This window comes from Cinclus cinclus, chromosome 5 (assembly GCF_963662255.1).
Source record: "Cinclus cinclus chromosome 5, bCinCin1.1, whole genome shotgun sequence".
Taxonomy (NCBI): Eukaryota; Metazoa; Chordata; class Aves; order Passeriformes; family Cinclidae; genus Cinclus; species Cinclus cinclus.
Window position 1 is genome coordinate 54,755,428 of NC_085050.1, and position 16,722 is coordinate 54,772,149.

Here is a 16,722-nt window from a genome sequence, read left to right on the forward strand (position 1 = left end):
GGCTGTTTTTTGAGAAATAGTGTTCATCTGATAATGGTGGTGCTCATTAATTTAGTTCATTCTGGGGTTCAGCAGTTCTATGGTTTCCCCCACATCCCATCTATGCCAATGTTTATATGATTATCATGTGTGTTCCTCTCTCCCCGCTGATTTGGCACAATAAAATAAACCAAAGGGAGGGGAAGAGCATAAAGAAGCAACAAAACAGAGCTGCTCAGCTGATGGGTAGTGATCATAGCACACCAGAGACCTGTTTGTCAAGGTTTTTGTTAGAGTAATAACAAAGGGGAGTGTTAAGGAGTTTGAAGGAAAGACACGACTACTGTCTTGAGGGAAAACATACCTTACAGAAGGGTCCTTAGAGAAAGCACAAAGATATTTTTCTTGAAATAGGAGTTGCACTGGAAGCTCACACAAATGATTTCCAATTCAGAAATGAGAAAGCTGCAGGGAGAGTCAGAATTCACTATGAAAGGCCTTGAAAGTCAAGGCAAATTCTTTTTTTTTTCAACCCTGGAGCATTTTCAATGAAACTAAATGCAAAAAGAATTCTTTATAGAAGCCCCAGAAAATAACAATAGAAACTACTGAAGTGACAGGCTGGAGGTCGTATAGGTAAATCATAGACATGGTATGGAAAGTAAATTGGCGAGACTTAACTGGACACACCAGCAATAGAAAGAAAATTTAAGATAATGAAGTCAGCTTCTGCAGACTTTAGGTTGAACTAAGTTAGTGGTCAGACATGAACAGACAGTAAGGAAAGCACACAGATTCTATTTCGGATGACAGAAGCTCAGCCCAAGAGAAGTGAAACTTCAACTTGTTTCTGTGGAGCCAATTTGTTTGGACTTAACAGGGAAAGGGAGAAGCTGTAGACAGAAAAGTCTATGGTCCTGGATGTAGGATGGCCTACAAAAATTTCAGAACAGTTCTTGAAAGTTCTCCAAAAAAACCTGAGAGATATGAGAGAGAGAGAGAGAGAGACAGAAAGAAAGCAAAGGCGTTCTACCTTCCCTCTACATGGAAGGTAGAATGGCACAGCACCACAGCAGGACATTAGTCAGACATCTAAGGTTGTTAAAGTGACTCGGGTGTGCACAGACTGACCTTTGAACACAAGTCAGGAGTAACTTGGGTGGCATTTCAGGAAGAGCAAAAATGGTGGGATACATTCAGTAGCATGTAAGATGAAACAGGAGAAGATGAGCTCAGATAAACCTTCCAGAAAACTTTGGAGACAAAGAAATACAGCAATAGTTGACTTGCTTAGTTGCTGAATGAACACATGCCATTGTAGATCCATTTCTTGATATGTAAGCTACCTCAAATTTTGACTTACCCATTCTTTTGAAAAAAGCCCAACTCTGCAGAAAATAACTTTTACAGGTGTTCTACTCTAGATAAAACCTGTGAAAACTCTTTAGAAAGTCAAAGTTATATCAGACTTCATAAAAGTGTTGGTGAGGGAGAGCAATCCTTTTGTTAAACATACCCTGAATTCTGAGAAAGTGTGGTGGTAGGAAAAGTTTTGCATTTAGTTTTTAAAGCTATGCACAGAATCTGCTCTGTGCTCTGTTAACTGTCACAGACCAGTTATTGTACTTCCCAAACACACTGAGCTCCTGAGCTAACCCGGATAACTATTAGCCTTTTGATAATGCCTGAAAGTAACACCTCACTGTGTTTGTGGTGCTTTCTGGTCAGGATTCTAATTTTTATCACTGCTCTAAGTTTTTTTTAAAACCCCAGATATGGCAGTAAAGACACACAGAATTATAGGGAAAAAAAACCCCAAAAAACCCAAAAACAAACAGATCATCCATGATAATAAAAAGTAAGGGCAGTCAGTGCCTTTGGTACTCCAAGGCACCTGTCAGCTCCAAATCATGGACTGTGCAGGAGACAGTAATCACAGAACAGGCAAACTGCACCTTCAGCTGTGGGACTGAGCACATCAAAGTCTTAAGGGTACTTGTCAACCTTATTACTCATAAAGCAGACATAGAACATCTCATCTGACCAAGAAACATCAGCTCCAGAGGCAGAGGGGAATCAGGGAACTGGTGTCTGGGTTGATAATTAGTTTTCTAACCAACAGCTGTACAGTGCAGCTGATCCCCTGGTCATGAACCGAGATATCCTGGAGAACTGTCCCAGCATTTTTATATGCTCTCACCTCTTCTGCTTCCTATCCCTTTCCTAGCCACGGCCAAACTGCTGAGTCATGGTGAACATCCAGTATCCCAAAAGTCTGCCTTGGTTCTCTTTTGTTTTCAATGTCTTTTTACTGGGCTACTCCATAGCCAGAAATTCTCACAACAAAGATGGGTGGACTACCATACATTAACTAGATTTTTTGAGGCGCAATCATTGAATCCGCCACAAGAATGGCAATTCCAGTGACAAATTTGTGAGTGTATCAGGATAATTAATTAATTAATTCAGGAGGGCTTTTGGCCCATCAAGTCTTCGTGATGTTGCTACTGCTGTAAACAAATTAAGCAAAGCCATGGTCAGTTATTAACAATTCGTGCTAGCACAGAATTGTAAATTGTTATTACTCATTTCTTCCCCATACAAATAACCTTATCAGAGCTTTCTTATGGTCTATGTATAAATATTTTTACTATTACAGTATTTTCAGGAAGGTAAAAGTGACATCCACAGTGTCCAAACAGAAAACAAACAGGCTCATGCTTCCACTGGTATTGCAATTAGGATCACAAGAAAATCCGAATCTCAAGACCAAATTCATTTTGATACTGTGGGCAAGTCAAAAAGGAAGTATTATGATCCTACAAGGAGTTTCTCTTAATGTACCATCCAGAAGCTTTATTTCACCTGACAATAATTCACAAGTTTCCTAGCAGCTAAATATTTTGCAGATGTAGTTAAACAGAGAGAAGAGGTTTCAAACACATTCAGATTCTGCCTGGGAAAGGAATTTTCTACTCTGTACTACTGAGAAAAATGAAGAGGCTGTAGGCTATGGTGTCATGTTCAGAGGAGCAAGGTGGGTAGGATAGGGCATTAGGCACTATTATACTCCAGGGAAGAAAGAGCAGACAGGGGCACAATAGAAGCGCTTCATTATATTTTAAATGGGAATAGTTCCAAGGATAGGAAAGCCTGTGGTGCTTGTAAAGGATTAAGCAGGGTAATGTGCTTTTTAAGAAGACATAAAGAGGTATGTAATGTGATATCTTTAAGCCTAAATGATTTTTCTTGGAGTCCTCAATGAATGTTTAAGCAGGCATGACTTTGGCCTCTGTAAATCCTCTCTGAATAAATAACTTCCACAAAAAGAGAGATTCCTAGGACAGAATGAGATGCATATTTCATAACCTATGCAAAAAAAAAGGAAAACCAATTTGAGACACATGAAACACTTAGGAATAATAAAGAAAAAGGGAAGATAACAGTGAATGTTCTCCAGAATAATCCAGCCTTATATAAAAATACAGCTACCTCCCCATCCATTTTGATTTGACAGTGAGGGAAGACAAACCACTGAGTGCTTCCCCACCTTAAATTCAGACCTTCAACAGCTTTTTGCTGCCTTTTGAGACAGGAAGAGACAATAAGTGGAAGAAAATATCTAAAGTGCCTGCGCTTTTTAGGCTGTCTCCTGTTTGAGGTATTTAAAACTGCTCTCTCTTCAGGGTAAATCTATCCAGCTGCTCTCTAGCTGGACCTGTGGTATTTATAGCTGTTCACTATGGATGGAACAGGAGCACACACAGTATGCACCTGATTTATGAGAGGAACAGGACCAATAAATATCAAAACCTGAAAACCTACAATGGCATCATCTTCCCATCTTATTTCTCTTGCCTGCCCTTCCCTCCTGCCAGGAAAAGCAGGTCAAAGCAGCAGAATGCTTGATTTAAAGTGGGACTGTGCAATCACTGTCATTTGGCTGTATTGTATTCGCACTCCCACAGGTGCCACTCCCCACACAGACACTGGTACAGCAGGCAGACAGTCCTGCTGAGTGAGAGGGGTGAGGTGCTGAGTGAATCAGTGGTTGGCCTCTCTCCTCTTCCCCCTGTTTATATATACATTAGCATTAGACTGCTACTTTCCTTACAATAAAATAGTGCCAGCTCCACTGGAGTTGTCAGAATAAAAGCAACACAGAACTAAAGAACTTTTAGGATTTTACAAAAATATTTTGAGAAGTGTCTTTTGTGAAGGCTCCTTGCAAACCTCATGAGGTGGTGCAGCAAGGGATGTTGTTAAAGAAGGGAGTGCCCACTGCATCCCTGCACACCTCTCTCCCGTGATGCTCCCTGCTATCCCCATCCCTTCAGGGTCATTGCTCAGCTGAGTGGAAGTCCCTTTCCCTGTCTGGGGCTGTTTGGAGCACTCATTGAGTTTCTGCTGTCTCACCTGGCACTCCAGGAAGGTCTGCTGAGGTGACGCCTGGACAAACTGCTCTTCAGTCACACTTTAGTGCTGATGAATGCGGGAAACAAAATGAGGCACAGAGGAAGACCTGTTGGTATATCTTGCCCAGGGTTATAATCAGGTTAATAGCTCTGATGTGGCCAGTTAAATTCATTAAAGGCCCTCAGGAGCATTATGAAGCATATAAATAGGCCAAGGGGACCCATGAATTGTTTCTGAAATGTTTTCAATTTTTGAAATGTGTTACGGAGACTGTAATCTCTGATTTTTATCAGATACTTTTAAAAATACTTGTTTTCCTTGCCTAAGATTAGCTATTAGCACCACTTTCTTCATGCAGCTTTCTCCCCGAGCAGGCCAACTACAACTTCCCAAAAGCTTCTGGTGAACAGCAGCTGGCAAATAATCTTCTTCTGTGTCATTTCTCCCTGTAAATTGAAGGAAGGGGAGAAACTGTGCAGCCACAGGTAGATGTGAATTTCTAGGCTTCAGAACTCTGATTTTTTAAAACTGGAGGGTGGTTGGCTTGCTCATTTGACACAACTTAGCTTTTTGACATCATCATTTCCCTATTCCTGGGAAGCAAAAGCGTGGGAAATTAAGAACTTGGATGCTTCTGGTTTTGTAGGTCTTAGGACAGCAACTGTCATGTTTCAAGGAATGAAAATTCAATGGCTATAATCTGGAATTACCTGCCAGCAGAATATGCCATTTGTTTGGTTTTTCAAGCTAAAAGCTGTTAGAGAGCACAGCTGTGTTTGATGTACTCTGGTTTTTCATCCTTCTGAAACTCATTTTATAACTTAGGAAGGGAAACTAGAAGGAAGGAAGGTTCTTAGTTTTGGGTTTTTTTGATATATACAAAAGGCAAATCCCAGCTTTATCAGCCACTTACCAACTGAGCTAAAATATGTTCTCTCAAAAAAAGCAATTTCCTCTAACCAATAAATCTTCAGACCTTTTTTGCCTTGCTCTTTCAGCTTATGACTTTATCTAAAAGGGTTTCAAAAGTGCCATTCCCCAGGACCTCTCCTGCCTCTTCTTTTATGCTGTTTAGTCCTTCAGAGGAGAAAATATCATATTGGTTATTCACAGGTTGGACTGGGGATTTTTAAAATGCCAAATAATCTTTGTTATTTTTCAGTTCTTTTATTAACAAGAGCTCACCAGCGATTTCATCATTCTTCTTAACATACTCTTTTCTCTTATTATTACCTAGAGTGAGAACATTAGAAATGTCAGGTTTTCCTGCCAATGGATTTTGGTGGAGACAAAAAAGCAGAGTTCATCTGGATTTTCAGAAGTCTCTAAAATTTAGATTGTAACAATGTGAACATACAATGCATTTACATTTTCTGTAAGAAACCGTCACCTATTGAAGTTTAAAATAGTCAACAAAATATGATATTTCTTTGATTTGATTTAGAAGTCTGAATATAAAGATAAAATAGTATTGTATGGGAAAAACTTATATACAGCCACTCATTAACCTGTATTGACTATTATATGGAGTCCTTTCATGGACTGGTGTTTCTAAAAGCTGCAGCTGTCAGCCAGAATTTGGGAGTAAACTATTGCATTCACAAATGTGTCTACAAAGAGCTCTCAAGTGCTTTTCCACTGCTAAACCTATTACAGAATGTGTTTGTGAGACTCTTCTAAAAGTCAAATCATACATTCCGGCCTTCCTCTCCCAAAACAAACACGACCCAGAGCTACAACAGAAAGCCAGGGTTTTCAGTGTCAGGAGACTACAAATAAAGACAATCAATGTCCTGTATTCTGGGGTTCGGAGTCCAGTGTTCCTATTCTCATTTTGCACCCTTACAAATGCAGCTATCTCCTATAAAAACGCCTGTAAATACTTTTTGGAGCAAACAGTCTAGGTACTTACAGATTAAAATGCTACTGCATGCCACAAACCTGAGAAGTCCCAATCCTCCATGCCAGTGCAGTGGGCTTTCAGAAACTGATTCCAGGCATTTCCAGGCCTGGGTGCAAATGCATGTCTTTTAGTTAGCAGCAGCAGCTAAGCAAACATGGCGTAACACATGGCATCTCCAATGGGAAGCATAAGGGAAGCGTGCCAGTACCTTCTGAATGCCTGCAGTGGACTCCAGGACGTTGTTCTCTGAGCCATTGCTCCTGTTGATCATGCGCCACATCTGGGAATACATGCTGTCTCTCTCGAAGGGGTTCATCCCTTTCACTCGCACGTGCTCGTACACTGCTGAGTCCAGGACAGTGCCATAAGGAATATCTGTCTGCCTTGAGAGATCCTGGAGAGACCTTAATTGTTGGGGAAGAAAAAGAGACATGGGAGACTTTAATCCACATTTTCAAGAGGAAGGAGCTGCAGGCAAACAAAAGCCAACGCAGAGGAAGACAGATGTCACGGCACTTTCCTCTGTTGGGCTTTTTTCCCTTTTTTGCTTAGAAGATAAAGCAGGACTGAAAATTTGTTTTTATTATTTAAGACACAAAGAGGAATATAAAGAGAAAGGAAGGGGTGGAAAAAGTGAAAATGGATGATAAAAGAACAGAAGGATTGAGAGGATACTGGGACATGCCAAGCTCCTTTGAGCAGGGAGTGTTGCAATCGTACAGAAGTTGGGTATCCACCTACAGTGCAAACACACACCCTGCTGTGGGGAGCTGGTGGCAGCACCAGAACTCATGAAATCCAGCCCAGACAACCTGGGCTGAGCACCTCTGTGTGCTCCTGGGTTATACTGTGTAGGGCAGCTTGGTGGGGGTGTTCCTGCACCAAACTGTGTGTCCATCTCAAAGGTCACAACCTGTATTATTTTCAGCAATAAGACTACTTCTGTTGTGCTACTACTTTCATGAACTGCTTTTTCATCGTACTTTCATGTTATTACAGTTCATGTTATTTAGTTTAATAAATTTGTTCTGCTTTACCTGTTATCTATCAGTTGCCTGTTATCTAGTTATCTGTTACCCTTCTCTATAAACCAAACAAAATAAACCATTTCAGAAGTTCCTGAAGCATCCCAAATGGGGTTTGGTCAACCAAATTTGCTTTGAACTTAAAAACTGTATATTAGAACCACTGAAAGTTTCCTTACCTCTTGTTCTTTATTTTCCTTTCCTGTAGAATTGTCCTCCCGTACCTTTGATTCTTTAATGGCACTCATTAAAATTTCAAAGTAACTACTGCAATATGTCTACTGCTTAAACCCCATTAGAGCTTTCCCAGCACAAATTAACTGTGTATAAACTGCACAAACCTAGTGGATGACACATAAGGACAATCAAGGAGCTCAATGCTGTCTTAAAGAAAGCAATAGCAAATTGTGAAAGCTTATTGCAGACACAGAAAATGCAAATAGCAATGTAGGAAACTCATCAAATTCCAAGCTGTATTTTAAAAAAAATGTAAATATGAAGGCTAATCAGCTACTGAAAATGACTCTATGGGATGTGGGCTGGAAAAAATGAAATCCTTCAGTGTTGCAAGGATGGCACTGAAGAAAACAGTAATGACGCCTCGCAGGGTTTGTATGCCATGAACAAAACAGAAAGCAGGAAAGGAAGAAATCAATAGAGATCAATGGCAAGGGTTTAGATGTTAGTGAAGTGAAAAAGAAATCCTTTAGAAGTTTAGACATATAGGCTTAGTAAAACATTGACCAAGAGCTAAATTCCAGTCAGATAACATATAGTAATTATAAGGAAGGGATAAATGTAATTGCGAGGAGTAAATAACTAATGGTATTAAAAACCCTCAATTCATCTCACCTCCTCCAACAAGACTGCATTCTTTTTAAATGAGGAACCTGCAAAGACTCTGTACATACATGAAATCACCAGAGGTGAGAGGTTACATGCAACATTTCCTGAAACCAAGTGTATTGGTCTTCTACCAGAGGACCAAGGCATGTCCTGTTCTCTGAGGAAAATTATGAGACTCTGGTAGACTAAGGAATCAGGATGATAAGTACTGTGGTTAGTTTGCAACTGAATAATAATAATAATAATAATAAAAAAATCACACTCAGATAAGCACCTATGAGTTCTGAAAGATTAAATATAAAATGGCTGAGCTATAAGCAAAAATGTGAAACCTCCTTACAGCCAGTGAGCAAAAGGAAAGCAGTAAATATTTTAAAAAGTGGCAGTCAGGGGAATTACAAAAGTAAGCTACTTAGGTCATGTGCTTGAGTTTGATGAACATATTGAAATAAGGATTAATACAATTTTAAAGGTCAGTCCTGACGTCTAGACATAGCCACCAGGTAGGCTTCTCCAGGGAAAGCAGTCAGTTATCTATTACACTTTGAAATTACTAAAAAATCCCTAGGTATTTAAAAAATAACTTCCTCTCATCTAACAATATATAGATGGTAGAAACATGGACAACCTTCAAAGGAGGAGTTTAGAAACATTTCCTAGTAACTCTGGGTAGCATTAGAAATACTCAGTCGGAGTGGATGCTCTCGAGGGATTTCAAATGTAACAAGAACAGCTTTTGCAGAACTGAAAGGCTGAACAAGAAGTGACCCTGTGGATGGGGACAGCAGTCACAGCTAAAGCTGAGGTGCTCAATGCCTGCATTGCCTCATTCTTCCTCACCAAGGTCTCCCAGGGCTTTGTGACTAAAGGCGGGGTTCAAGAAGACAAAGAACAACGAGCAGCACATGGTCAGGTAAATCCTGACCAGAAAAGGCAGGGATTGATTGGGATCACTGGATCCAAAGAAGTCAGAGTGTGCTGAGAAAGCTGGCCCATTCCCTTGCAAGGCCACCTGCTTTAATTTTTGAAAGGTGAAGGAGGCTAAGGGAGATCCCTTGCTACAGGAGAAAGAAAATATCCAGACTATATTAAGAAAGTGAAAAAAGATGATTAGTGAAATTACTGCTGGTTGTCCAGCCTTATGGAGCGAATCCTCTCCGCACATGAAGGAGAAGCAGCTGACTGGCAGTGCTCAACATTGACTCACCAAAATTAAGCCATGCCTGACCAATTTGGTCGCCTTCTACACTAAAATTACTTCATTTGTGGACAAGACTAGAGATACTGACATAGTTTACCTTAGCTTTAGAAAAGCAGCCTGCCTATATACCTCCCACAAAATCCCTTGTATCCAAAGGAAGTCATTAGGTAGAACTGTGTGGGAAAGAAGGTTTGATAAATTCCCTGTTGGATTGTCACGTTCCTGACATATCTCCCCTGCAGGCTGCTAACAGGTACCCCAGAGATCTAACCTGGAACATGTCTTTACCAATGACTTGGAGGAGGTGAGCAAGCACCCTCCTGCCAAGTTTGCAGATGACATGACATGGAGGGATCAGCCACCTGCTCAAGGACACACTGAAGTTCAGATGGGCCTAGAAAGGTTGGAGGGATGGGGTGTGAAAGCCACAAGGACAAATACAAAGCTCTAGGGATGAATAAAACCCTGCAACAACCAGGCTGAGCACAACTCTGCAGAAAGACACCATGGTAGGCAGCAGTGGGCCTTGCTGAGAGCTTCTCCTTACCTTACCATTAGGCAAAGTGGTGTGCAAAGTGCTGACAGTCTGTCTATCTGTCAAAAGCATCACTGATGAAAGGCACTAGACAAATACTGCGTACTGTGTCCATCCATTCTGTTACTGCTGCCAGCACGTTCCTGTAATCAACAGGCAGCGCTCAGCAGGGCAATGAGCTGCCACAAGATGCATGCTGCCATGTCTTGTAATTGTTATTTGTCATACTAGAAAAGTGTAAAAAAGCATTTATCCAGTCTCCAATTTCTAGTGGCAACACTTAGTAAAATTGCAATCACTACTTTACAAGACTTTGTATAGCCATATAATTTCTAATACTACAAGCAACAAAGCATTTTTGGATATATTGTTGCTAAGCAGGGTACAATTGACAGGTGTAGCTGCTGCTACAAATCAGTTAAAAACAGCACAAAAGAAAAAGAGCTCCTGTGTATATCTTGTGGCTATAAAAGCAACTTTGTTATTTTCAGAAGGGCAAACCAGCACAAGACATGACCTATTAGTCTCGAAGAGTGCTACAGTCAGGTATGGGAAGCAAACAGGCTGAGAAGCAAGTGTGCTATCACACACAAAAGCACCACCAGCAGGGAAATAACAAGGAGAAGAATTATGTCAATGCCTTCAGGAAAGCATGTTGTAGTTGCCACGTCTGGCATTGACCAGAGTCTGCAGTGCCTCACTGTTAGATGTGCTATTCTAAAATGCAGGATGCCTCTCAGCTGCCCTGCTTGCATCTTTTCACAGTCGCAGGTGAGATTCCATGCTGGGAAAATGATGACAAGAGGAAAAAAGCAAGACAAATCTAAGCGTAAACTCTATGGATGTGCTAAATGCTGTTGTTGGCAGTAAACCCGAAGTTCTTGTTCACCTGACCATATGCTGAGGAGTGAGAAAGACTCTTGGGAGCCTTGGAGGTGTACATGTGTATATACTGCTGCACAGACAAGCTGCAAGTACAGCAAAGTTCTATCACATGTCAGTGGCTCCCTCCCCTCACAAAAACATGTACAATGGGATCATAATATATGTGACCTCCTTCAGAAGCTGTTTGCTTAATAACCCACAACTCTGCAGACTATTGCTGAGACACTCAACCTAGAAGCTACAAAAAAAACCAAAGTACAACAAAACAAGGAGAAATTACATACTTTGAGAGAACTACTAGAATTATTTAACTACTAGAATTACTAAACCACTGAGGATCCTTTAAAAAGAAAGAACTCTTAAAACTGCTTTACCTCCAGCCTGGTTTATAGATTACACGTTGGTTGCTGTACCTGTGTTCCTGGATTAAACAACTCATTCTCTTTTCAGACAAATGCATTTAGCAGACATGTAAATCCTCAGCCTGACTGTCCCCCAGTTTCACCACACAGCTGACACACCAGATCTCAAAATAAGGAAAAAGCATTTGTCAAGATAATTAATTCCTGCAAGGGATCCTTTGATGCCCAAATCCTGATTCCATTACCCACAGTGAAATGTAATTTTTCAATAGTTCCCACATGAGCTATCTGCAAAGAAAAGCACTCATTAGCATGAATAAGCAAATGATAATTTCACATTTTAAGACATTTTTTCTTTGACTTTCTGATTTTGAAGCAATAAGGTCATGAACGATAAAAATAGTTTAAAAATATGAAAAACCCAGATGTAGTTGTAAATAATATTAAAAAGTAAGATATCTTTAACTGAGTTTTTATACAGACAAATTCTACTTCTAGGGAAGTGACCATGCAGTCAGGTCATTCAGCTTATATTTTTGTCTTTCACTCATGCAGCATTGTGGGGAAAAATATTATGTGAGGCCTTTATGATAATTAGTTTTTTTTTCCCCCCCATATGCAATTACTGGGATAATACCAATGTTATCCCAGCATCAATATTATCCTAAATGAACTAAGCTAATAGGGCTATTCTGAGGAGGAATCGAGTCATTTGAGGAAGAGTTATTAACAGATAGATGTATTTTGCAGTGTTTGTTGATCTTGTTTAGCATTCTACACCTTAATCAGGCAGCAGTTGTCAGGTCACTTTCATTTAACGGCTTGCTTAGTACAAATCAGTTACTTTGCAATTTAAAAAAATACCTCTTCCTCCAGCTAGAAGAAAAACATAGTAGGATTTGGATAGGTTTCTTTTTCCAAAGAATACCTTTTTCTGTAAATTCAAGTCCTAGACTCAGAATTGGTAACATGTTCACTTATGTCAGCTAAAAGTTTCAAAAAAGTACACAGAAAAATGTTGAAAAGCAGAAAGACAGCTTCATAAAGAAGTAACCGAATTTCTTTTTAGGTGATAAAATACCACTGAGGTCAGAGTCTTGGGCACCAACATTTCTTTGTAAACCTGGGTTATAGATCAATTCAGGCTAGCTGTGCTAGACTTGAGTGCTGCATAGACCTGTCTGCAAGAAGGAGTTACTAAATTTTCAGCAAAAAACAACCAATGTCATGGCCTACACTGAAGTCTTTATTTATGACTAATTCAGATAAAGCTTTCCAGTGCTTTTGTGGGTATTTTCCTCATTTGTCTGGTTGTTCGTTTTTTTGTTTGTTTTATTTCCCCTAGGCCAGTAAGGATTAATTCACAAGCAGATTTAGAGTTAGGGAACAGGGCACATTATGCCAAGGGGTTTGGCTGCTGTCAAGGTGAGCTGTGGCAGGAACCTGTAATATTGCTTGCAGGCTGAACCATGTTAAAGAAAAGATTCATGTTTGTTCATGCATTGGGCAATATCTAATTACTGTGCTATGGGCAGCCCCCTTGCAGAAATCCTGTAGTCAGTTGCACTGAGCTGTATAAAGCTTTAAGGACTTAGCTTCAAGTGAATTATGGTTTAGCAAAATGTTGTGAAAAGAATGGCTAAGAAAGACCTGCTTTCCCACTATGCCTCCATTTTTGGAGTCAGAGGTCTCACATATCAAACAAGCCCCACTTGTTAGAAGATGGAGAACATAATGTGAACTTCTAATTTTACAGAAGACAAAAGATACACATTTTCCCCCACAACATGTACAATCTAAACTCTAATGCTTCTATTTTTGAGAAGTGGATTAAACTTGAGACCACCTAACACCAGGCTTTCAAATGGCATATCCTTTGACTTCTTCTCAGTACACCCCACTCCCACAACCTTTCTGCAAAATGTCTGTGCCCATGAGAAGGTGGTGACACCCTCTCCTAATCCAGAAAAAACAGTGCTGTAATTTGAATAAAATCAATCTCTGCCAATGGACTCTAATTTGATCCTAAAGGAAACATAAAACATAATAATGTCAGCACTGGGTCAGTGATGAAATTCAGAACATGAGCACTCCTAGAAATAGCTCAGGACCTCCAAATTTATTTGGCATTTACTAAGAAAAGCCACTCCTAATTACTATTAATTTATGTGGCATTTGATAAAGTGATCTGAAGATTTAAAATGCATAGAAATTATGCTTTGCTGCCACAGTGTTTTGGCATTTGAAATGCTGACTGTCTTGATTTAAATGTCATCTGCAATGTGGGTCAAGTGTGAACAAAAGATGCATCCAGGAACTACTTTAGAACTTGAGTGCCTCTGCTCTTGATATTGCGTGTTGGCAGAAGGTGAAAAGCTGCACTCCCAAAGGTATTGAGAGTAGCCATTTCTCTGGAAAAGCAGATTTAACACCCATTATTTTTCTTCTAGTTTCTCTAAATTAATTTAAAAACTGCAAAAATTTGATGCAAATTGAGCATTGAGGCAGAGCACAAATGCCATCAAGTGAGGTTATACAGCAAAGATCTACTTTGAAACTCTGTAGGGAAAGGGAACACTTATTTCTCTAAGGGTCCTCCTTAGTGGATGGACTAATACAATTTTGCATGCTTTGCTACTCAAAATAGAGCTCTGGATACCATGAGGCACTGACTAGGAAGAATGGCCCAGCCTTCACACCAACTGAGCAGGGGAAGCTGCAAGAGTTCTGAACACAAACTAGCTTCATATCCAAAAGCTGAAATGCAGTAACTACCAAATGTTTAATGGAAATGAGATGTGCTATGGGCTGTTTGAATCCTCCTATCTTTGTAAAAGATATCGCAAGGACCATACCTATGACAACACACTGTAATATCTGATGCTAGCTGGAAATCCGAAATGAAAAACTATTTACTACTTTTTATATCCGTGCAAACCCACTAACTTCAATTTCTTTCCTTTTTTCCTGGCTTGTCTAAAGCTGGCAAGCACTACTAGCAGAATCTGTATTATTTTTAAAATGCTTATACTCATTTCCATTTTGGCCTTGAAGGCTCCCCAAGGTACAACTCTGGCTAAAAAAAAAAAAAAAAAAAAGAAAGAAAAAAGAAAAAAGGAGCATCAGCTTTTTTCTTTATTGCTTATACATGTTTTCCACTTTGCAGTAATTCAGCCTGATAAACAAACATCCTCTCTCTTATGCGCTGGTTTAAGTTCCAATTTTGGCAGTTTTGTAAACTAAAGTTTTATACCCACACCATAGTTAAGATAACTTCATTCCCTAATGGATACTAAACACATCTAATTACTACATTTTTGAGCTGAAAGTGCTGTTGAAAAATGTCTGTTCTTTCATTCCAGGAGCTTTCCATCTGCAACATTTTCTACTGAATAAAACATTTTCAGTGACTCTGCCCATAAATAATACAGCACAAAGACCAATGTAGTCCCAGCTGTACATAATAACCTCAAAATTTCACTGACACTTTTCTAGTGACATCATAATAAACTGCAAGAAAAATCTGAAGATGTATTAAATTATAGTTTGGGTATATTTTATTCTTTTTTACACATCATAAGAAAAATCAGACATTTGTCACAGTAATTTGAACATTTTTCTGGATTACTTCAAAACTAGAAGGGACGTGATTTCAAAGAAGAATGCAGAAGCATATTTCTTTCTTGTAAGGACAAACTGAATGAGTGAATATATCATTATAATTTATTTTGCATGCATAAATTCCCATCTTGTTTCTTCAAAGTCCTTGTTCAAGTTTAAAACTTTAGAACTTAAAAAAAATAAATAAATCAAATTCCATCAAAATATCAAGATCAATGTTGACAAACATTGACACAGAAAATCATTTTACTCCCATACAAATTTTGAAGGGATTATAATTGAAACTACAGAGTCTAATGGTTGGGTTGTGTCAAAATAGCCCGGCAGCATTGCATCATCTCAAAATCTGTTATTCAGAACAGAAAAGAAAATGGTAACTTGATTTAACTTGGTAATACAACCGTATCAGGAGAGTAATTTTCTCATTTTCTCATGACTTTAGTCTGTTTTATATATCTCTATCTCAGAATATGAAGCCCTCTAATAGAAGAAAGTGGTGAGGTTGTTACCTCAGAAAGGAAGGATAACAACCATAGAAAAATTCCAGTTTAGAATGTAAGGATTGGTAAAGCCTGGGCAATTTGCTCTGTGGAGCACCAACTTCTCCCTCCACCTTCATCACCCAAGAGTCAGGACATAACCACACACTCAAAGTTAAGCACTGATTCTGCTCTTGGGTCCAACTTGGGCTTCAGCTGCAAGTGCAGCTTGTCTGCTATTGTAGATGTTTACCAGCCTATGTGAAAGCCTCGACTGGTTTTAGCACATTGAAAATCCTCACCTAGAGGAGAAGTACCTTTGTGAAAGCACAGCGACTGCTGGCACGCTGTGATGCTTGATCCTGACCTGTGAATTCACAGGAGGCCAAGGCTTCCCCTGTTCAGTCTGTGACAGTGGCTCGCTGTCTCAAGGGGAATTTCAGAGAGATTTTGAAAGCAGCTGAACTAGAGGCAGGAAGACTTTAGGTGATGTTACACACAAGTCAAGGATTTGAATCAATGACTGGACTGGGAAAACAGAATTTTCCCTAAGGTCAGCATTGAGCCTGACTTGAAGGTTAAGTTCTTACCTTTCTGAAGGAAGAAATATAGTGAAATGTGCCTCTCTCCTTTAAAGTCCCTCTGTGATTTTTGCAAGAAGTATATATAGGAAAGGGTAATTTTGTCACTCTCTTTCACATACTTGTAGACTCAAGATTAACCTGCTATGAAAAAATGGCCAGCTGTGGTTCTTTGCTAGCTAATGCCTCACTGTATTTTCTTTGACCCAGAAGTGAGCATTTGAAAGTGAAGGATATCACTGGAGCAATGGCAGTGAGGATAACTCAGCATGCAGCTCACTTACGGAGCAGATACTGGAGTACAAAAGGGCAGAGAGAGAGGGTAGGAGACCTAGAAAGATTCCTGTGGTATGGAAAGATGATGTGATCTTCAGAAAAAGACTGGAAGGTGTGACAGAAAGAATTCACCACGAAAAAAGGGACAGGAGAAGACCAGGACATTCATTTTTGGGAGGCATGAAGCAAAGGAAGAAATAGATGGAAAAAATAGAACAAAATATGATCTCCTTATGCAGTAAGAAAGCTCCCGGGAGCAGAAGGCACAAAGATGACTACAAGTGAGTTTGTCACTGTTTGTTGCTGTTAACACATCTTTGCCTTGGCAAGAATAGGTGAAGTCAGCTTTGGGGTCCCCATACGTTTTTTGAAGAAGCATTGGGTTCTTCCTGACTGAAATGCCAGAACGTAAGTATTGTGGAATACATCTGAATGGAAAGCAGAGCTGGAGAACACAGCAACAATTTATACTTTCCTATTTCAAACACTGATAATGTGTGGTCATCTCAAACTCAATTGCTTCTTTCAAAATATGTATGTGTGCAAACATACATATGTATGTCTGCCACAGGGAAAAGCACCTGCTAGAGGCCAACAATTCCAATCTTAAAAA

At 39.6% G+C, this 16,722-nt stretch overlaps 1 protein-coding gene across 2 annotated transcripts in view; it reads right to left on the bottom strand.

Moving 5' to 3' along the window:
- Nucleotides 1-16,722, bottom strand: part of GRID2 (glutamate ionotropic receptor delta type subunit 2) — a 680,288-nt gene that overhangs the window by 83,237 nt on the left and 580,329 nt on the right. For both annotated transcript variants that reach the window (XM_062493839.1, XM_062493838.1), the window contains one exon: nucleotides 6,507-6,702. In XM_062493839.1, coding sequence (XP_062349823.1) covers nucleotides 6,507-6,702 — 196 coding nt within the window. The remainder of the gene's footprint in view (nucleotides 1-6,506; nucleotides 6,703-16,722) is intronic.